The sequence below is a fragment of the Salminus brasiliensis genome, chromosome 22, assembly GCF_030463535.1.
Source record: "Salminus brasiliensis chromosome 22, fSalBra1.hap2, whole genome shotgun sequence".
In the NCBI taxonomy this organism is placed as follows: domain Eukaryota; kingdom Metazoa; phylum Chordata; class Actinopteri; order Characiformes; family Bryconidae; genus Salminus; species Salminus brasiliensis.
In genome coordinates, this window is record NC_132899.1 from 33,168,809 (window position 1) to 33,191,187 (window position 22,379).

At 46.1% G+C, this 22,379-nt stretch overlaps 1 protein-coding gene across 2 annotated transcripts; it reads left to right on the plus strand.

Annotated features, from left to right (window-relative positions):
* Nucleotides 1-22,097, plus strand: col1a1b (collagen, type I, alpha 1b). 2 transcript variants are annotated; one of them, XM_072667716.1, is made up of 51 exons: nt 2,722-2,944; nt 4,353-4,541; nt 5,094-5,110; nt 5,247-5,285; nt 5,973-6,065; nt 6,713-6,778; nt 7,261-7,305; nt 7,559-7,612; nt 7,831-7,884; nt 7,990-8,043; nt 8,965-9,018; nt 9,116-9,169; nt 9,274-9,318; nt 9,449-9,502; nt 9,680-9,724; nt 9,843-9,896; nt 9,986-10,084; nt 10,250-10,294; nt 10,393-10,491; nt 10,599-10,652; nt 10,764-10,871; nt 11,219-11,272; nt 11,422-11,520; nt 11,620-11,673; nt 12,114-12,212; nt 12,925-12,978; nt 13,098-13,151; nt 13,249-13,302; nt 13,392-13,445; nt 13,645-13,689; nt 13,805-13,903; nt 14,006-14,113; nt 15,083-15,190; nt 15,284-15,337; nt 15,961-16,014; nt 16,106-16,213; nt 16,328-16,381; nt 16,611-16,664; nt 16,753-16,914; nt 17,003-17,110; nt 17,208-17,315; nt 18,025-18,078; nt 18,178-18,285; nt 18,382-18,435; nt 18,531-18,638; nt 18,744-18,797; nt 18,893-19,000; nt 19,094-19,367; nt 19,486-19,676; nt 19,810-20,052; nt 20,533-22,097. In XM_072667716.1, exons 1-51 carry the CDS (start codon nt 2,863-2,865, stop codon nt 20,677-20,679), a joined length of 4,329 nt encoding a protein of 1,442 aa, XP_072523817.1. In that variant the 5' UTR covers nt 2,722-2,862; the 3' UTR covers nt 20,680-22,097. The 2 variants fall into 2 exon arrangements, with proteins under 2 accessions (XP_072523818.1, XP_072523817.1); XM_072667717.1 differs by lacking the exons at nt 2,722-2,944; nt 4,353-4,541; nt 5,094-5,110; ... (1 more) ...; nt 5,973-6,065; nt 6,713-6,778 and adding an exon at nt 1-4.
* The last annotated feature ends 282 nt before the right edge of the window (nt 22,098-22,379 follow it).

Below are 22,379 nucleotides of genomic sequence, written 5' to 3' on the forward strand. Positions count from 1 at the left end.
ACCCCTTCAGTGAAAACACTCATTAGCGAGCAAATAGAGGGTTCAGCAGCCGTCTTCAGCAAAATAACAGAGTGCCAACGGCCCGGATTCACATCAAACACCCACCCTAACGCTCTGCAGTACACCACATGTCCAAATACTTGTGGACACCCCTTTTAATGAGTGCATTCAGCTACTTTACGTTGCACCCATTGCTGCTGACGCTGATGTGCAAATGCACACACACACAGCTTGTCTGGTCTTTGTAGAGAAAAAGTACTGCCAAAAGAATAGGACCCTCTAGAGCAGATCATCATCATGAAGCTATGGGCTCCATGCAGCCTAATGCCAGGCGTGGGCTAGAGGAGGGGTATAAAGCCCCCCAGCTTGGAGCTGTGGAGCAGTACTACTATGCATTATGGGGAGTTCCTCAACTCACTAACACTATTTTTGCTGAATGCAATCAAATTCTCACAGCAATCCTTTGTGAGAATGCTGTTAATGCTGTTGGTTTCAGAAGAAAAAGTGGCGATACCTCGTCAGCTGGTTTGATGAGGACAGTTTGGTCCAGAGTCAGGGTTCTCCTGGATGTCCCGGTCAGCGCTGAGCAGCTCACCTGGCTCAACCAGCAATACCACCAGCCCTCGATGTAGAAACGGTCCGAGAGTTTTACCTACAAATAATAATCAGAATAAAAAGGTTCAACCTGAAACCTGAAATACACCCCCACCCCCCAGCACTCCTACACCTTTTTAAAATGAGTGTGTCATTAATAACATTTATATTAATAACATTTATATCAATAACATTTATACAAAACACAAGTACTTCACTTATTTATATCAGAAACACCCACTGCATTCACTACCTTTTCATAACTTACATTCATAATGTATATAAACACCACGTTAATGAATTCATAAGACATAAGCTATTACATACATAGTAGTAAATTGTAATAAAATAATACAATTAATTATATAAAATATTTGTTGATTTATTTGTTAAATTACTTATTTAGGGTGTACATAAAATAAGTAAAACATCATAAAATTTTGTTATTACAATACTTAAGTATTTAAAGTAGTACTTATATGAAAAGATATAAAAATCATTATTTTATTTGACAAAGCTATAATGTATGTAAAATTGTACTTACAATTCATACTGAATGAAAGTTACTATTTCTGAGATTTAAGTAACATTTGCTTATGATTACATGATTAAGGTTACATTTCTCTTCCAAAACTAGTTTTCTTTGATAAGTAAATGTACAAACTGATTTAAAAAGATGTAAAAGCTTTTAGGTAAATAAATCAGTCTTTAAATTGTACTAAAAGTACTCTAAGTACAGAAAAGTTCACACAAGTAATTAAGTAATTTAAGTAATATTTACTTAATAATATAAGAACCAGCTCACTAATTTAAAAAGTTAATTTAAAGTTTAGATGGAATTAAATAAATACATAAATTGTACTTAATGTACTTTAAGTGTTTTTTTTTTAGTTTTTATATTTATGTAATATTTGCTTCTAATAAAATTTAAGTAAATTAAACAAATAATCCAAAAATATTTTATCTAATGATTTTTTAAAATATATTTTAAAACAGGTTTGCTTACTTTTACTAAGTAAATTAACAAATGAATCCAAAATATTTTATATAATTATTTTTTAAATATATTTTTATATAAATCAAATGTTTTGAAATAATGATTTAAATAAATTAGTAAATAAACTTATATTTCTATGTATGAATATTTGCTTATTATTAGTTTAGCATTTTCCGAAGCCGGGTTTGCTTATTTGTACTAAGTAAATAAAAAAAAAAAATTACCACTTATTTTATATAATTAATTTTAAAAATATATTTTAAGCCAGGTTTGCTTACTTTTACTAAGTAAATATAAAAAAATCCAAATAAATTTTATATGATGAATTTTTTAAATATATTTTAAGCCAGGTTTGCTTACTTTTACTAAGTAAATAAAAAATATAATCCAAAAATATTTAATATGATGAATTTTTTAAATATATTTTAAGCCAGGTTTGCTTACTTTTACTAAGTAAATATAAAAAAATCCCCAAATATTTAATATGATGAATTTTTTTATATATTTTAAGCCAGGTTTGCTTACTTTTACCAAGTAAATTAACAAATTCTTTGAAATAATGATTTAAATTAAGTAGTACGTAAACTAATATTTCTATGTATTCATATTTGCTTATGATTAGTTTAGCCTGTTCCGAAGCCAGGTTTGCTTACTTTTACTATGTTTTTCTTTTAGTATTTAAGCATATATATTGTATTATATATATACATGCTTATATATATATATATATATATATATATATATATTTAAGCAAAAAAAATTACTTAAACTAGTGTTTAATGTACTTAACTAACAATTCAATATTTATTAGAATACATAATGTTACATATGCACATACACTATATACCCCACGTGCATGCTGCATTTCTGAGGGTATATAACCACTCTAACCATTAAAACCATTCAGAAAATGCTCGCGAGGCCCTCCCCAGTTCTCAGAGATGCTGCAAGGCCTGCTGACATGTTTGAAAACCGTCCACGTCGTAAGGCTGTAATGAGGAGGCAGATGCTGCGATGGGCGGAGCCGAAGGAGGGTCCGAGAGCCTCGAACATGCAGATGTGTTATTTAGGGCTCTCGGCGCCTCCCCAAAAAAACTGGCTGCTATATAAAAGCCAGGGCGAGCCGTGCGTTTAGGCAGTAGGGACGTATCCGCTCGGGTCTGGATTTTGCCGCACACACACACACACACAGGCCGGACCCAGCGTGCATGAGTGGAGCTAACCCGGGCTGCCCCCTTGCCTCAAAGAGTCTACATGTCTAACGTTTAGACATGTTCAGCTTTGTGGATATTCGGTTAGGGCTGCTGCTCGCAGCTACAGCCCTCCTGGTCAGAGGACAAGGCGAGGAGGATGGTGAGTATCACTGGTGTGTGTGGTGGGGTGTGTGTGTGGTGTTTTGGGGTCTCTGGTGCACTTCTGAGAAGATGCACGTGCGAAAATGCAGCAGAACTTGGCTTGTTTTTGGAACTCTCCGTTCCACCTTAAATGGTGCAGCAGTTACATTCAGGCGCCTCAGGCGCCTGAATGTAACTGCTGCACCATTTAAGGTGGAACGGAGAGTTCCAAAAACAGCAAACGTTGTTAGACGTTTTTCATAGCCTCCATCAAATCCTTTGCACCTTCCCAGCCCTTTGCAAGCCTCACAACCTCTAACAAGACCTGTGGCGAAAACCTGGCAACCCACCTCCATCCCTGGACTGAAGGCGCAGCTGCGTTTTTACGCACGGCTTCTGGCACCGTTAACGACCCTCTCACTCCAAGAAAGACAACTTAGCTTATAAGATCATCTTAGAAAAGCAACCCTTTCATCTTAAACCCCTGTTAAAAGTTCCGGAACAAACTTGGCAACCCACTTTCTTTCATCCTTGGACTCAAGGCGCAGCTGCGTTTTTACGCACGGGGTTCTTGAAAAGAAAATTGGCCTAAATAGACTAAATTGAGCGTTAATTTAATAATAATATAAAAGAAATCATAAAAGAAAGAGCACCACAACAAAACTTTACGAGGGTTCGACGGTGAGGAGCAGTTAGCCAGATGCGTAAAACATCTGGAGAGAATGTTAGCGTTGAAGGTTTAACTTTATTTGTATTTTTTTTTATTAGTAAACACTTAAATTAGAGGTAAAATTAATGTTTCAAATTGTTTTTAAACGTAAAAGTCACTAATTAAGAAACAATGTTCAGTGATGTTGCCAGGGCGTGAGCTTGGTGTGGCGTTCATGGTCCACTAGTGGCATCTAGTGGCCGGGCGCTGCATTGCAAGACGTTTTACTTCAATCCTGAGGGGTGCTGGAAGGCCAACCCTCACATTAAACCACGCCCATTTTTTTGTTCTCCACAATTTCACCATTTGTTGAACTTTTTAATGCCTAAAAATGTCATTTGTAGAGTTATGGCTCTAGAAATGCTTAAGGATTAAGGTGGATTACTATGACGCACAGTAGAATAGTGCACTTCCAATAATGAAAATAATGGCTTTAGCACCCCAGTGTAGGGTTGCTGCTTTGATGTGTGGCTAATAATATAAAATAAAAATTGATAAAAATATAAAAATAAAATAATAATAATAATAAGGGGGGTGGTACTTACACACACCTGGTGAGGTGGTCTTCCAGTGTTCCAATGCTCCATGCTGGCATTCTGACGTTTTGACAGTTAAGACTTGGGTCCACCAGGTTGGCCCTGCTGGAGAACCCCATCATCATAGCTGTTAACCCTACAACTCTTACCTCCCCCCTGCCTCCCTCCCTCCCCTCTTCCAGGCCTGTTCAGCAGCTGTACGCTAGATGGCACGTCGTACAATGACAAGGATGTATGGAAACCCGAGCCCTGCCGGATTTGCGTCTGTGACAGCGGGACGGTCATGTGCGACGAGGTGATCTGCGAGGACATATCCGACTGTGCCAATCCAGAGATCCCTGAAGGAGAATGCTGCCCTATCTGCCCCGACGGTACTCTCAGCACCATCACCACCACCACCACTCATACTCGCCTCCTTGTGGCAGCCCTAGCCTTTAATGTCGCCCTCTAGCTGCCCCTGCCACTGGGCCCGCCTAGGAAATATCAGACCGACCGCTGCCGATCGTCCCATCCCGGCCCGTCGTGGTGTGGGAGGGCGCTGTTGCGCGGTGGATGTATTGGGATCTTGCTTTGGATCGAGATTCAGTTTTGGAATGGTCAAGGTTTTGACCAATCAGACGACAGCTTATTTTTCTGTCTTCAGCCAATCACCAATAAGGGGAGGGGGGGTGCTGATTCACTCTTACAAAAATAAATGGTTCTTAGCGAGAGCACTTTTGGTTCTATACAGAACTTTCAAAGAACCCTTCATAGCTCCTGTGTTTTGTAAGTGTGTGTGTGTGTGAGTGTCGAGTGTGTCGTCTGATATCCTAAGCAGTCACAACATGCCAGATTGTTTAGCTTGCCTTGCTTTTGTTTCTCTGTAAACGACCCCAGCAAAGCTCTAACACTCCCCTTTTTTTGTTTGTTTTGGTTTTACACAGAAGACCGCCAGATTCCGGTTAGTAAGACCACCAGCTCACATCCATCACATCTAGCTTCTGTCCAATCAGTCTGTGTGTTTTTGGATAATGGGTCTATAGCAAGGCCCAGCGTCTAAAGCATGACGGTTTGAACCCGTGTTTCTGTTTTTTTAGGTTGGACCCGTAGGACCTACAGGACCTAACGGCGACCGGGTGAGTGTTCTCTCCCAAACCTTTACGTCTGCGCTCGCCTGCCGTTAGCTGGCCTGGGCCTAATCCGGTCTGTTTGTTTACAGCGTCTTCATTTACCTTCACTTTAAGCTCCTCAAGGCTTTGATGTTGTGCTGCTCTGTGTTTTTATAAGTTTATATGAGTGTGTATATATATATATATATATATCAGAATGTATCGCATCTCCAAAACAGCAGCTTTACACAAGATGTTTTTACGGAGCATTACGGAGCTTTTTTATTGGTCCATTCGTCATGAAATTTGAGCACAAAGTGGGACTGTTGGTGGGTTCTGACTTTGTGACAAAATAAAAAAAATATACAGTATGATACATATAGACAACCTAACTGCATCAAATGTCAGTTATTATCACTTGGACAGTGATGTCATACGGTTGTTATGGCTTCAGAGGTCTTAATTTTGTAACCTATTGACCTTGTGACCCAACTGACCTTTGACATCTGGTATGTTTGACATAGGCTGTTCTATTATTATTATTATTATTATTATTATTATTAAAGATTACTGCTCGGTTATAATCTTCAATAATAATAATCATCATTTCCAAAACTTCTTTGTTAAAGACCCCCTCCCCCCACCCCGACTTACCCCGTGTCTGGTTTTGGCAAGGCGTTTGCATCTCATAACCATCTGTGGTTGCTCTGGCAGGGTCCTGAAGGTCCTCCTGGTAACGACGGCATCCCCGGACAGCCTGGACTTCCCGGACCTCCCGGCCCTCCTGGACCCCCTGGCCTTGGTGGAGTGAGTAAATGAACCGACAGCACAGTCACAGTCACATTTGCCACGTTGAAGCCTAAAGGCACCAAGGCCTATTGACCTATATGACCTGCATATGACCTATGTAACCTGGGGAGCCACTGAATAGGCTTTTGGGAATCAGACCCAGTCCAGATCCCCAGTGTGTATTTAAGGTTGTTTTGAATGCCAGTGGATTATTAAAGATCTGGCCTGAACCCAGTGATGCTATATTAGTTTAATGCTTATTAGGAATCGAATTGGTCTCCTGAGGGGCTGTCTGAGCAGAATCATCTTGATTTTAGGGATGAACATTAGGGCATTATTCTTAGAGAATCAGCTAAAGGCGAATAAAAAAGGGCCCAAATGTCCCTGTAAAATCAGCACTAGTGAGGTGGACAGCACCAGGGACTCTCCTCCTCTTCTTTTTAGAGCCGAAGGGCTGATTCTGAGTTAGATGGTTAGTAAACAGTGTGTGAGCAGGATGTGTGAGAATCTATTAGTTTATTCCTACCTGAGATCAGTGAATCATCTCACCAGCCAGGAAAGGAGTTGTTGAATGTGGGGAGTCATCCTCAGCATTTCTGACTGGGCTGAATGGGCTTGTACGGTCACACTCACTTTGCATCATCGTCTTCTTTATTCCTTTGCAGGGTTACTTGCCCCAGATCTCTTATGGCAGTGAGAAGTCCAGCGGCCCACCTGTCCCCGGACCACCCGTATGTCAACTTTCACATTCACCCTTTTTTACCCCAAAAAAATGCCACCCTTTCAGACTCTCCTTAAAACACCTCATCTCAACATTCAGACTCTCCTTAAACCATCTCAACATTCAGACTCTCCTTAAACCATCTCAACATTCAGACTCTTCTCAAAACATCTCAACATCCAGGCTTTTCTCAAAATATCTCAACATTCAGACTCTCCTTAAAACATCTCAACATCCAGACTCTCCTTAAAACATCTCAACATTCAGACTCTTCTCAAATAATCTCAACATCCAGACTCTTCTCAAATAATCTTAACATCCAGACTCTCTTTAAAACATCTCAACATCCAGACTCTTCTCAGAATCTCTCTAATGCTAAAATACAACACCAGGACACATCTACCTTCCTTTCGCTTCTGTCATCTCCAGCATTACTCCTCACGCTGAGTGAACAACTAGGGCTAATTGTATCTCTTTCCTTCTCTCCCATAGGGCCCAATGGGTCCCCGCGGACCTCCTGGATCTGCAGGTTCTCCTGTAAGTGTTCACACAGTCTGTAAAGCATTCCTATGATTATATGTGACCTTATATGGGACTAAAATGTTGAACCTGTTATCGTCTCCTGCTGGGGCCACCTGCAGTCTAGGTCTCCCCCTAGTGGTCAATTATCATCAACAGATGATCGTGTATCTGTTTATATGTGGCCAACCACACAACTAGGACTCAAAGAGCGGATTTAACCCACCAGAGCGAAGTTAGTGACCCTTCTGTCTGTTCTGTCCTCTCACAGGGTCCTCAAGGATTCACTGGTCCTGCCGGTGAGCCTGGTGAGCCTGGTGCCCCTGTGAGTAGAACTTCACTTCTTTTCCACATCTGATTTCCTGTGGTTTATAACCGGGCCTTTATGTAATAATATGTATTTTATATATGTAATAATAACATTATATTAAATAATAACCCCTGTATGTAATCACAGTGGCCCATATGTATTCTATATGTAATAATATACAAAAACAAATATCACATCACTCACAGTTGCTTCCCTGATCTTGTCATCTGCAGGGTCCCATGGGTCCTCGTGGCCCCGATGGTCCTCATGGAAAGAACGGAGATGATGTAAGTCCAGACTGCCGTGCTATTTAATGGTGCAGTTTAATGTAACAGTGGAGTTTTCTTTTTCTGACCTCTGTCTCTCCTCCTCCTCCTCTTCCTCTTCCACAGGGTGAGGCTGGTAAAGCTGGTCGCCCTGGTGAGCGCGGAGCCGCTGGCCCTCAGGTGAGTCGCCAGGCCTGAGTTGCACTTCACCCTCCCTGCGGCATCAGTCCAGTCACAGACAACCCGAATTCCCCGTTTGTGATGGACACAGATGGAATTAGGCCTCTGACCCGCCTTTGACCCGATCAACAAAGTCAATACAGTGAACACAGTCAGTAAAGGCAGTGGTCAGTACAGTCTGTAGAGTCAGTGGAGTTAATACACAGAATATAGTGACTACAGTCAGTGTAGTCAATACAGGCAATGCAGTCAGTAGAGTCAGTACAGTCAATAGTTAATACAGCCTATTGAATCAGTACAGTCAAAGTCAATAGAGTCAATGCAGCCTGTAGAGTCAGTAGCATTAATACACAGAATACAGTGACCACAGTCCATATAGTCAATACAGGCAATGTAGTCAGTGCAGTCAATAAAGTCAATACAGTAAGAGTCAATACAGCCTATAAAGTCAGTACAGTCAAAGTCAATAGAGTCAATGCAGCCTGTAGAGTCAGTAGAGTTAGTACACAGAATACAGTGACTACAGTCAGTGCAGTCAGTAGAGTCAATACAGCCTATTGAATCAGTACAGTCAAAGTCAATAGAGTCAGTATAGCCTATAGAGTCAGTAGAGTCAGTAGCGTTAATACACAGAATACACTGACTACAGTCAGTGCAGTCAATAGAGTCAGTACAGTCAATAGAGTCAGCGGTCAGTCCAGTAAAGGAAGCGCAGAGCTTCTTCCATAGCCGTAGAAACACTGCAGCTCACATAATACAGCTCTAGCTACCACATACTGACCCATTACTGACCAGCATGGACCTGCAGCTCACACACTGCTCTGAAGACATACACTCACTGGCGGTCAGCTCAACCCCCGGCGACGTGATGGAGTCAGGGAATAACCCGTGCTGACCTCTCTCTCTCTCTCCCTCTCACAGGGAGCTCGTGGATTCCCTGGAACCCCTGGACTGCCCGGCATCAAGGGACACAGAGTGAGTATCCTCAGCGTGAGAAGTCCTTACCTCCTTATTCCTGACCTTCGGCATCCTTCTTAACCCCTCGCTCTCTCTCTCGCTCTCTCTCTCTTAGGGTTTCTCCGGTCTAGATGGAGCCAAGGGTGACAGCGGCCCTGCTGGACCCAAGGTACGAGTCTCTGTCTGATGAGATTAGAGTCAAGATGCTGTCACATGTTGCAATATCTGAGCTGTGAATGGAGGTGAACTGTGTTGTGTGTTGTTGGTGTGCAGGGAGAGGGTGGTTCACCTGGTGAGAACGGCGTTGCTGGTGCTATGGTGAGTCTCTCTGCTCTCAAAAAGCCTAAAATGACCCATAATTGATGACCCATTTCTGTTGCTATAGCATACCATTACGGATATACCGTAAGAGCATTTAGACATCAGCTCTCTTTTCTCCATCCTTCAGGGCCCTCGTGGTCTGCCCGGTGAGAGAGGCCGCCCCGGACCTCCCGGCCCTGCTGTAAGTGACCTCACTGCAGCTGCAGTCATTCCAGAAACCTGTCCTGAGTCCTGAGTCCTGAACACTGATAAGCAACAATGCAATACAGTGCTGCTGATTCTTAATTATATGTCATATAGTGAAATATTTTAGCCTTTAAATATTGCCATCAGTGAACCTACCTCTCTTCTGCTGCAGGGCGCTCGTGGTAACGATGGAAACTCTGGACCTGCTGGATCCCCTGTGAGTATAACCCGCACGGCCCATCCTTATTAAAACCTTAAATCCGTATCTCGACGTATCTCGCCAAAATCACTCACGCCACTCTGACCCTCCCCTCTCTCGTTTCCGCCTGCCTTAGGGACCCACCGGCCCTGCTGGTCCCCCCGGATTCCCTGGTGGTGCTGGAGCTAAGGTCAGTATCTCAGCACTTCTTACAGGCTCGCTGCCCATTGACCTCCATTCCCAGCGTGTTTCCAACGAAGAGCTTTTCTGCCCCTTTAGGGAGAGACTGGCCCTGCTGGAGGCCGTGGCTCAGAGGGACCCCAGGGAGCCCGCGGAGAGCCCGGTAACCCCGGACCTGCTGGAGCTGGTGGTGTTGCTGTGAGTCAATTGTCGTTGATTTGCATCTAGAACAGATCAGAAGTGATTAGTGATCAGTGATCAATCTAAAGGGGGCGGGGCTAATTTTTAATTGATAGTTATTAAAAGTCATTAGACTGTTTAAGCAGTTTGGGCTTACCGCTCTCTTATTCGCTCCATTCTCAGGGCCCCCCTGGTGCTGATGGTTCTCCTGGTGCTAAGGGATCTCCTGTAAGTATTCTCATTGTCTGAGCACACTTCTGTTCTTTCGTGCATTAATAAAGTGGCGCATTAATAAAGATGACCGTTGTTGTTGTTTTAATACACAGGGTGCCGCTGGTATCGCTGGTGCTCCTGGTTTCCCTGGTGCTCGTGGACCCGCTGGAGGTTCTGGACCTGCAGGTGCCCCCGGACCTAAGGGTAACACTGTAAGTATAATAATAATAATAATAATAATACGTGCACACACACTTCTGTAGCGACTCGAAATCGTCCTCATCGTCCCTCATCGTCCCTTTCAATTTGCCGATCACAGGGTGATGCTGGACCCCAAGGACCCAAAGGAGAGCCCGGTCCCAAGGGAGAGCCTGTGAGTTTTTGCTTTTTTTGTTTATTTTTCTCAGCAAGAACACACACCATGTTGATGTTTACCGCAGTACATGTCACTGACTGCCTCTCTCCATCTCTCTCTTCTGTATAGGGCCCCGCTGGACCTCAGGGTCTTGCTGGACCTTCTGGTGAGGAGGGCAAGAGAGGTGCCCGTGGTGAGCCTGGTGGTGCTGGACCTGTTGGACCTCCCGGAGCCCGTGTAGGTTGAACACCCACATTTGAGACCTCTGTCCAACGAGTATAATTAGAAAAATATAATAATAAAAAAACACAACAGGCAGATGATCTGGAGTTTAAATAGGCACTTATTAAAATTTAATTATTTATAAATTGCACATGATATCATAATATAATAATATATAATATCATACATTGCTTTTATTATTTAAGTCCAAATATCCTTAAATCCATTAATTGCACTTTTTTTTTTTTTTTTAGATTTTGCAGTTATTTAAATTTACATATCTAAACATTGCAGTTATTAAAGTTAATATCTTTTGCTCGTACAGCAATGAAGGAATGATGTGTATTCTTCTCTCCATGCAGGGTGCCCCCGGTAACCGTGGTTTCCCCGGTAGCGATGGTGCTCCAGGCCCCAAGGCAAGTCCGTCAGTCTCTCTATTGCTCTCAGCAGGTAGCCCTTGCTCTGCGGAGCTGTCCGTGGTGCTGGGGACCGGCAGCAGCTGGACAGATCCACAGAGCTTGAGATAGTCATCCGTCTAAACCTGCTGTCTGTGCTCGGATTATAGGGTTCCCCTGGTGAGCGCGGAGCCAACGGACCTGCTGGATCTCAGGGAGCCACCGGAGAGCCCGGCCGCCCTGGCGAGCCTGGACTGCCTGGATCTAAGGTTCGATAGCTGTCTGTTTAACCTCACTTTGATCAGCTTGGTCCATGTGGCCCTTTCTTCGTTTCCAGCCTTACCTGTTCTTTCATGGCTCCCCTCTAGGGAATGACCGGTGCCCCTGGTGCTCCCGGACCTGACGGCAAAGCCGGACCTACTGTAAGTAACCACACACACAAAGCCATCAGTGCAGATTCTACAACGTATTTCAACATTGGCCGAGGATTTAGCACTACACTATGTGTCCAAAAGTTTGTGGACACCCACATGAGCCTGTGGATACTGCGCCCAATGCAGTATCCAAAGTATAGGCCAGAGGGGTGTAAAGCCTTGGGTAGCTTTGGGTAGAGCAGTGGAGCCCCGTGTAATATCTCAGGGATGAGCAGGAGTGTCGGAAACGAATCATCCGGCATCTACAGTGAGATCACTTATGCTCACTTATGCTCTCGCTCTCTGGATTGAATACAATCGAATCCAGGTCCACAAACTTTTGGCCACATAATGTGTGGCCATGGGTCTCAAACATACAATACACTTATGAAAAATAATGAATGATGTTGGCATGGAATTCAGTGGTCTGCTTCGGCGCTCCTCTACAGGGTGCTCCTGGTCAGGATGGTGCTAGTGGACCCCCAGGATCTTCTGGATCTCGTGGTGCCCCCGGAGTGATGGGATTCCCCGGACCTAAGGGAGCTGATGTAAGTAATGCTTGTCCATTAACGTTCAAGCTACATACGTCATACATACATACACATCCACCTGTAAAAACCCGTAAACATGGTCGACACATAGACCTATACCCGTTCAATGGCCCCAAACATTGAGGTTGCAGCAATTTAGCCCCACCCATTCAGGCTACAGCCCTTAAGCCCCACCCATTCAGCCCACAGCTATTAAGCCCCACACCTACAGCCTACAGCAGTTTAGCCCCATTCATTCAGCCTACAGCAGTTTGGGCCCCACCCCTTTAGTTTACTGCATTTTAGCCCCGCCCATTGAGGTTATAGCACTTTAGCCCCATCCAATCAGCCTACATCAGTCTAGCCCCACCTATTCAGCATACATCAGTCTAGCCCCACCCATTTAGCCTACAACAGTTTAGCCCCACCCATTCAGCCTACAGCAGTTTAGCCCCACTCCTTTAGCCTACAGCAGTTTAAGTCTCCCCCCTTCAGTTTACTGCATTTTAGCCCCACCCATTGAGGTTGTAGCACTTTAGCTCCATCCATTCAGTGTATAGCAGTTTAGCACCACCCCATTAGTATACATCAGTTTAGCCTGACCCATTCAGCCCACTGTAATTAAGCCCCACCCATTCAACCTACAGCAGTTTAGCCCCACCCATTCAGCCTACAGAGTCATCTGCAGCCAAACACCGTACTCATCTGTTCTGCATTCTCTCTCCTGTAGGGCGAGAGCGGTAAGCCCGGTGAGAGAGGCGTCACTGGACCCACTGGTGCTGTTGTACGTATCCTGTCTTCCCTTAAAAAACAGTCCTTGCTGTCATTTGATGCGTAAAGCTGCATTATTCTGAAGGCCTGAGGAACCCTCAGTGATCCCTGACTGTGTTTCTAAACTTTAAGGGTGCCCCCGGCAAAGACGGTGATGTTGGTGCCCCCGGTGCTCCTGGACCTGCTGTACGTTCAGTCCACTGCTCCTAAACACCAAAGCATGCCCTTATTATAGGTAAAGCACTCCTGTGTTCTGATGTCCTCTGGTGTTCTTCATCAACAGGGACCTGCTGGAGATAAGGGTGAGCAGGGACCTGCTGGACCTTCTGGATTCCAGGTACACTTTCACCTGTGCACCCGAATGAGGACAGTTTCATCTACCATACCTTTAGGAGCTGTCAATCAATGCCTTTATTTCTTTCACAGGGTCTGCCTGGACCTCAAGGTGCTACTGGTGAGGCTGGCAAGCCTGGTGAACAGGTGGGTGCTCCCGCAGCATCACGTCAGCCACAGAAATGAAATATCTAGAACGTTCATATTGCCCAGCCAGTTAGCCCACGATTGGTTAATAACCTCCTGAGGTTCCACACATGCTTTTCCTCACCTGTGGTATTAAGTAAACGTCAGAAACCTATCAGGAACCTTGGAGCTGACCGCTGTCGTCTGTTTTTCTGAACAGGGTCTGCCTGGTGAAGCTGGTATTTTTGGACCTTCTGGACCCAGAGTGAGTATCCTGCTGGTTCCTGCATATGAGAACATGAGAAGAACCCGTCTGAACGAACGGATGTGACAGGATGTAAAATACGCACCTTTAATGATCGACACATTGTTCCCTACAGGGTGACAGAGGCCTCCCCGGTGAGCGCGGTGCCCCCGGCCCTGTTGGCCCCACTGGCCCTCGTGGTTCTGCTGGTCCTGCTGGTAACGACGGTGCTAGAGTGAGTTTCAGATGATCACCAGTAATAATCAAGGACTGATTTCCTATAACATCAATCATGTCATCATTATTATTTCATATTGAAAATCGTTTGTGTGTTTAGGGAGAGCCTGGTGTTGCCGGAGCTCCCGGTGGTGTGGGTCCCGCTGGTATGCAGGGAATGCCCGGAGAGCGTGGTGCTGCTGGTTTGCCTGGAGCCAGAGGAGACAGAGTGAGTGACCAAACCAGACACACCCTAAAAAATCCCATCTGAGATGACCATTAGGATTCGTCTCCAGCCCAGTCTTAATCTCAGTCTCCAGTCCAGTCTTAATCTCAGTCTCCAGTCCAGTCTTAATCTCAGTCTCCAGCCCTGTCTTAATCTCAGTCTCCAATTCAGTCTAAATCTCAGTCTCCAATTCAGTCTAAATCTCAGTCTCCAGCCAAGTCTTAATCTCAGTCTCCAACTCAGTCTTTAGCTCAGTCTCCAGTTCAGTCTTAATCTCAGTCTCCAGTTCAGTCTTCATTACAATCTCCAGTCTTCATGTAAGTCTCCAACTTATCCTTTAGTTTAGTCTTCAGCTCAGTCTCTAGCTCAGTCTTCAGCTCGGTCTTCAGCTCAGTCTTTAGCCTAGTCTTAGGAACAGTCATAATCTCAGTCTTCAGATCAGTCTCTTTCTCAGTCTCCAGCTCAGTCTTCAGCTCGGTCTCTTTCTCAGTCTTCAGCTCAGTCTCTTTCTCAGTCTCCAGCTCAGTCTTCAGCTCAGTCTCTTTCTCAATCTCCAGCTCAGTCTTCAGCTCAGTCTCTTTCTCAATCTCCAGCTCAGTCTTCAGCTTAGTCTCTTTCTCAGTCTCCAGCTCAGTCTCTTTGTCAGTCTTCAGCTCAGTCTCTTTGTCAGTCTCCATCTCAGTCTTCAGCTCAGTCTCTTTCTCAGTCTCCAGCTCAGTGTCTTTGTAAGTCTTCAGCTCAGTCTCTTTCTCAGTCTTCAGCTCAGTCTCCAGCCCAGTCTCCAGCTCAGTCTTCAGCCTAGTCTCTTTCTCTGTCTCTTTCTCAGTCTTCAGCCTAGTCTCTTTCTCTGTCTCCAGCTCAGTCTCCAGCTCAGTCTTCACTTCAGTCTACATGAAGATAAGATAATCGTTGAGGTTTACCTGCTCAGTGCCGAGCACGCTGTGTTTACTATCGCTGCCTTTTATTCAACAGGGTGATGGTGGACCCAAGGGCCCTGATGGTGGTCCTGGTAAGGATGGTGTCCGTGGTCCTGCTGGCCCCATCGGATCTGCTGGACCCTCTGGTGCCCCTGGTGAAAAGGTCAGATTAAAAACATATCATTGTTTATAGTAAAAAAAAACACATGAGGAACTACACTGCAGTGTTTAACTCTGTCTGCTCTGTCCTCCACAGGGAGAGCCCGGTGCCGCTGGACCTGCAGGAATAACTGGACCTCGTGGTTCCTCTGTGAGTAAAACATACAGCAGTACACTAGTTAACCTCCAGATCTGATCCAGTGAGGCGGTATATAGCACTGGACACACAATACACGAACAGAAGCTAATAGAATGGGCCAGAATTGAGGGGACCTCTCTTTAAAGGAGATGAAAGGGTCCATATGTAAAAAAAAAAAAAATAATAAAACAGTTTGGTGTATTTTCAATAAACTGAACCCCAAATGCTAATCCACTGTTGACCTAAAAGAAGTGTTTCAGCCTGGTCTGCTACTAAACAAGGCTTCCAATCAAAACAAAGCTCATTTACATATAGTTGTTTTGAAGGCACAGCAATAGAAACAGGCTGCGACTGTTTTAGGACATAAAGTCACACAGAAGTCAAAAGCAGACCTCAGGGGAGATGCAGACACATGGAGGATACGGGCCCTTTAAACCCTTTGAACCCTGGGCTTATTACTCCGCTACTGCTCATAAGGCAGAAACTGCTATGAATATTAGACTTAGCATATTGTGTGGAGTCCCACAGGGCTCTATTTTAGGGCCTATGAAACTGATGTAACTGTGAACTGCGAATGGCGATTCGGCTCTGCATAGCGTTCTTGTGACAATGTGACGATTCTCTGACCCACCCAGGGCGAGCGTGGTGAGGTTGGTCCTCCTGGACCTGCTGGATTCGCTGGACCTCCTGTAAGTACCGTAGTCTTCTGTCACCTGTATGTGGATATATTCAGTTTATGGGGAACTGAGGTAAAGTAAAGTGTGTGTCGTTCTGATAAAGGGTGCAGCTGGTCAGCCCGGAGGTAAGGGTGAGACTGGTGACAGTGGACCTAAGGGTGATGCCGGACCTCCTGGACCTCCTGGACCCGTCGGAGCTTCCGGACCTCAGGTACTGGACCCGGTTTCTGGTGTCTAAGAATGAATAGACATGTAAATACGTACATACATACGAATCTTGTGAAACTGAAAACATTGAAATTGATGTTTTACTTGTTTTACCCAGGGACCTTCCGGTGCTACCGGACCCAAGGGTGCCCGTGGTGGTGCTGGACCTCCTGTAAGAACCTTCTCCTTTTGACTTCTCCTTGTAATCTTGGTGCATTATGAACCTAAAGGAAACAAATGTACATTTATAAGCATTTTTTTAAGCTTTTTTTAAGCCAAGTAGGTTCATAATCCAACAGTTTCAGTGGTCGCCATGGTTACAGGTGCTAGCTAAAACATTAGGAACAGCACAGGCTGTATCCAAATGATTGTTTACGGTGTGTATCTTTATTTCCCCATAGGGTGCTGCTGGTTTCCCTGGTGCTGCTGGTAGAGTTGGACCCCCTGGCCCTTCTGTGAGTCACTTCACACCATCGTCTTCATCACCATGGATACCACCAATGTAGTCCTTTCATTGACAGTACCTCTCTCTCTGCTTCTCAGGGCGTTTCTGGACCCCCTGGACCCACTGGCCCTGCTGGCAAAGAAGGACCAAGAGGAGCTCGCGGTGAGAAGGGTGCCCCTGGCCGTCCCGGTGAGATCGGAGGTTCTGGACCTCCAGGACCCCCTGGAGACAAGGGTTCCCCTGGTGCAGATGGTTCTCCTGTAAGCAGCTGCTTCTTAGTTGGAACCTGTTTGCGGCTTCAGCCTGTACGCGATACTGACGTGCCTTTTTGTTTTTATACTTCGATAGGGCCCCGCTGGTCTTGCTGGACCTGCTGGTATGACTGGAGCTAATGGTCTTGTGGGTCTGCCCGGACAAAGAGGAGAGAGAGGCTTCCCAGGTCTTCAAGGACCAGGCGTAAGTTGCAGGATTTGGACAGAACTCCCATGTCGTGATTATGGACTGCCTCGAATTGCTGCTCATATCCGTGCCCTCTTCTTCACTTTCTGCTCAGGGAGAGCCAGGAAAGCAGGGACCTTCCGGCCTCGTTGGTGAGCGTGGACCTCCCGGCCCAATGGGACCCCCTGGTCTGAGTGGAGCTCCTGGTGAGGCTGGCCGTGAGGTGAGGAAATCACTCGAATGCGTTCTTACTCGGTATTCGTTTCTGTATCATCAGTACCAGCTAATATGTACACTGTATGTCCAAATGTTTGTGGACACCCCACCCCACAAACAAATGCATTCCTTTAAGTTGCATCCACTGCTGACACAGATGTGCAAATGCACACACACACACTACAGTACTGCCAGTAGAATAGGACTCTCTGGAGCAGATAAATAAACATGAACCTGTTGGCACCATGCTGCCTGATGCCAGGTGTGGGCTAGTAGAGTATTGAGTTGCAGAGCAGTGGAGGAACTGTTTCCCCCCTCCATCCAGTACTGTTTAGTTGGTGATGAGCTGGAGCCATGACCATCCAACATCCTGACCTCACTAATGCTCTCATCACTGAATGCAATCAAATCCTCAAATTCACAGCAATGCCCCAGCTCCAAAATCTAGTAGAACGCCTTTATCCCTGGACAGTAGAGACAGTTACTCCCACAAAAGCAGGATCAGCTCTTTTTAATACCCTTGATTTCAGAAGAATCATGCAGCTGTCCCAATACTTTTGTTCGTATAGTGTATGTCAATCTCCCGTCACACTGCAGGCATATTATTTAGAACCCTCATGGTTTATGGATAGAAGTTAAGTGAGCCAACATACAGGTCCTCAAAGGGGTTCCATTTATCTAATGGACATTTCCATTCCTCCCGTGTGTCTCCACAGGGTAGCGCTGGTCACGATGGTGCCCCTGGTCGCGATGGCGCTCCCGGACCCAAGGTGATCTACACTGTCTCTTCATACGTCTAGCCTTTGCTTTACATTGCAATGGTGGAGATCGAAATCTGAATGTTCTCACAACTCTCTGTCTTCCAAAAGGGAGACCGTGGTGAGGCTGGACATGCTGGTTCTCCTGGAGCTCCTGGACCCCCTGGACCTCCCGGCGCCTTGGGTCCATCTGGAAAGACTGGTGATCGCGGAGAGGCTGTGAGTTCCTAAAAACCTTTTGAGGTTTTCCTGCAAACGTCTTCCAGCCCTGACGTGCATCCACTGACTTCTTTGTGTCCTGACTTCTTTCTCTAGGGTCCTGCTGGTCCCGCCGGCCCTGCTGGTCCTGCTGGTGCTCGTGGTGCTGCTGTACGTGTCGTTTAATTTGTGTATTCATATTTTGAGTCAAAGAATAACGCTTTCAGTGTAGCCATGATGCTGAACCCCAACTCCTGTTTGTGTAGGGCCCTGCTGGTGCTCGTGGAGACAGAGGTGAGGCTGGAGAGACTGGAGAGAGAGGCATGAAGGGACACCGTGGCCTCAGTGGCATGGCTGGACTGCCCGGACCCCCTGTGAGTGCCCCCACAGTCATAGCACTATTGGAGTGTGAACTGACCTGACTTGATTGACTTGTTCTGTGTGGCTGAGCTCACCAATACGTTTCTTTGGACCTGTAGGGCCCCCCTGGTGAGCACGGACCTGCTGGACCCAACGGCCCCGCTGGACCTCGCGTAAGTAACTTCAGTCCAGGGCAGTACTACAATCCTGTGCCGCCAAACGTATATCCTTGATGTTCAGTGCTGAACGCTTCTGCCTGTTCTTATAGGGACCCTCTGGCTCCAGCGGCCCCCCTGGTAAGGATGGTATTAGCGGCCTGCCTGGACCTGTTGGACCCCCTGGACCTCGTGGACGTGCTGGAGAGATGGGATCTGCTGTAAGTGCCAGATAACCTTTGCAATTGACCCTTTGACTTGTGCTCCGTTCTTGTCCGGACTCCCCTGACCGACCTCTCTTCCGTTTTCTCCAGGGTGCTCCTGGTCTTCCCGGACCTCCAGGCCCTCCCGGACCTCCTGGCGTTGGCGAGCCCTTCCCCATCATCCCTCAGCAGGAGAAGGCCCATGATCCCCTGCGCAGCTACCGGGCTGATGACGCCAGCGTGCGTGACCGTGACGCCGAGGTGGACACCACCCTCAAGTCCCTGAGCCAGAAGATCGAGAACATCCGCAGCCCCGAGGGAACCCAGAAGAACCCAGCCCGCATGTGCCGCGACCTGAGGATGTGCCACCCCGAGTGGAAGAGCGGTGAGTTCTGAGCGGTTATCATCATCCCCATCACAGACAAAAGACCAGACCAACTGACTGGACTGTAGCGCAGGAGCTTAGCAAACTCACTCTTTGTCCCCCTGTCCTGTTCCTAAAGGCTCCTACTGGGTGGACCCCAACCAGGGCTCTCCTCTGGACGCCATCAAGGTCTTCTGCAACATGGAGACTGGTGAGACATGCGTGAGCCCAACCCGTGGCAGCACTCCTCTGAAGAACTGGTACCTCAGCAAGAACATCAGGGAGAAGAAGCACGTCTGGTTCGGAGAGACCATGCCCGAGGGCTTCCAGGTACGATCAGGAGAAGGCATTCAGGTCGATGCTTGATGTTGAGTGCGGAAAAAGTACCAGTACCAGTACCAGTACCTCACAGTTCCTCGATCGGTTCTAACATAGTCCTCCATGTCCTTCTCTCTCCACGCAGTTCCAGTATGGCAGTGAGGGCGCTGACCCCGAGGACGTGAACATCCAGATGACCTTCATGCGCCTGATGTCCAACAAGGCTTCTCAGAACATCACCTACCACTGCAAGAACAGCATTGCCTACATGGACCAGGCCTCTGGCAACCTGAAGAAGGCTCTGCTCCTGCAGGGCTCCAACGATGTGGAGATCAGGGCCGAGGGCAACAGCCGCTCCACGTACACAGTCAGCGAGGATGGCTGCACGGTGAGCCTCATTACATCCCTACCTTTATCTGAATCTCAGCCCTTTGGCCTAAAGGCCAGTGTCTCAGGTGTCGGACATTTAAGTGGAAGAGCTTTCTGGGAGGGAACCTTTTAGAGGTTCGGGACCTAAACTTCTCACAGGAGGGGTTCTTTAGTAAAGGCTGTAGTACGGTTGTGTAGGGAACCCCTCATAACTGCATTACTGCAGTCGTACTTAGCAATTTCATAGACCCTAAAATAGAGCCCTGCGGGACTCCACAACACATGCTTAACTGTTCCCACGTAATTCGTAGTGGTTTCTGCGCTTGGAGAAATAAGAACCATTGTTGATGCTTAGCTGGTTCTCTGGACTAGTGAGCGAAGGGTTCTGCAGGGCACCGGAATGAGATATATAACGGTGCACTGTGTTTGATTATGGTGTATGTACATTACATTACGTTACTGACTTCCCTCTCTCCCTGTCTCTTTCGTCTCCACACAGTCACACACTGGCACTTGGGGCAAGACAGTCATCGAGTATCAGACAACGAAAACTACTCGTCTCCCCATCATTGACATCGCTCCTATGGACATTGGTGCTCCCGATCAGGAATTCGGTGTAGAAGTCGGCTCGGTCTGCTTCTTGTAAAAACAAAAATCTGGACATTAAAAAATATGTTGTTTTATTTCTAACGGTCATCTCCGAGTCTTTTTCTATGCATTAAAATCCCTCCCCATCCCCCATCCATCCATCCACCCACCCCACCCTCCCAAAACAACTCATTCGGCTGCAATCGGTCCACTTCTTACGCTTGCATCCGAGAGGATGGTGCTCGTTCGTGATCTTGAGAGACATTCTGCTTTTTTTTCCCCTCCTCCTTGTTTTTGGAAACGTTTCTTTTTTTTGAGGACCACTATCTACCAACCAGCGTCAACATCACGGACACTTAGGGAGAATGATTTTTTGGGTCACCTGGCAACAAGAAAATAATATATACCTGCACTTGTAAAGTGAGTGTAAAGATCACACGCCTCCCCGACTTCTCAAAGCAAACCTGAGAAGAACCCAAACGGTAATGAAAATACTGGTGAGTTTTTTACCTTTTTGTTTGTTTTTTTTTACCACTGCAGAAGGACAATGAAAACAACTACGCTACGTGCTAATGTACCGTTCTCTGGTGTTGAATAAATCTGAAAAATGACCGTCAAGTGTCTTGTTCTTCTAGCCAAGAAAAGGGGAAAAAAAAACATGACAGAAAACCAAAGGAAAAACTCGTAACTGGCTACCTCAGAACAACCCCCAAAAAACAACAACAACAACAACAACAACAACAATCACCCAGCTTACCTGTGGGGTTTGTCGGGGGGGGGGGGGGGGCGGGCACATACCGTGCCGCATGTACTAGCCCGACTTGAGCAAGCCTAGCCAACCAGCTTGCTAGCAAGTAACAGTCAGAAAGAAAAGGTGCTATTTCCTCTGCAGGTCCTGACTGTGGTGTATATTGTGTTTGACACTCCTCTTCCTGATTTTCTGTCTTTGTTTACTGTCACTCGTGCTTTCGGGACCTGTTTGGTGCTAACTGTCAACACGATGTCTTGTTGTCACTGTGATTCCCATTAAAGTGTCGGCTGAGGGGAGCGGAAAGCTGAATGTGACGGTCACTTAAGATTTGCGCTTAATCTGATGTGAGATAAGTAAGTGGACAGACTGCCAGTTTCTTATCCAGGGCTTTACTCCACACCCCTGCGCGCACCCCTACTACCCCCCCACCCAGCGGCTATCCGCCTTCATTCCTTCCACTCACTCAAACTGCAATGCACCTCCTTTCATTTTTTCACCTTTTTTTTTTTTGTTTGCTTTTTAGTTTGTTTATTTTCTAAGAAAAAAAAAATGAAATGAGGCGGCACAAGAGGAAAAAAACAAAACACACCGAAAAACAAAAACCCACAAACGAGACACTTTAATGGTTCCAACGAGAGGATCTGTACTTATTTTGTACATGTATAATATTTCGAGATGTTTTTAATTATTTTGGATGCTGAAATAAAGCATGTTTTAAGTGGTCACCTGAATGTTCGGCATGTTATCTTCTCGCCCCCCCTTCTTTAAATTAAACGATCTGTTCTGCTTTCACTCAGCTATCCTAACTGCTACTTTATTTGAAGGACTGTTGCGACTGGTGGACATTTGTTTGCGTGCTTGCGTGAATGTGTTCATTCAGCAGTCTAATCAGCACTGGAACCGACGTGCCCCACCCGCAGGGCGATAGCTGACCCATGGGAACGTCGTCAGTGGTCAGTTTCAGTGGGGAGTTTTGGGGTGGCGAGTCCACCACACCAGTAATAGCT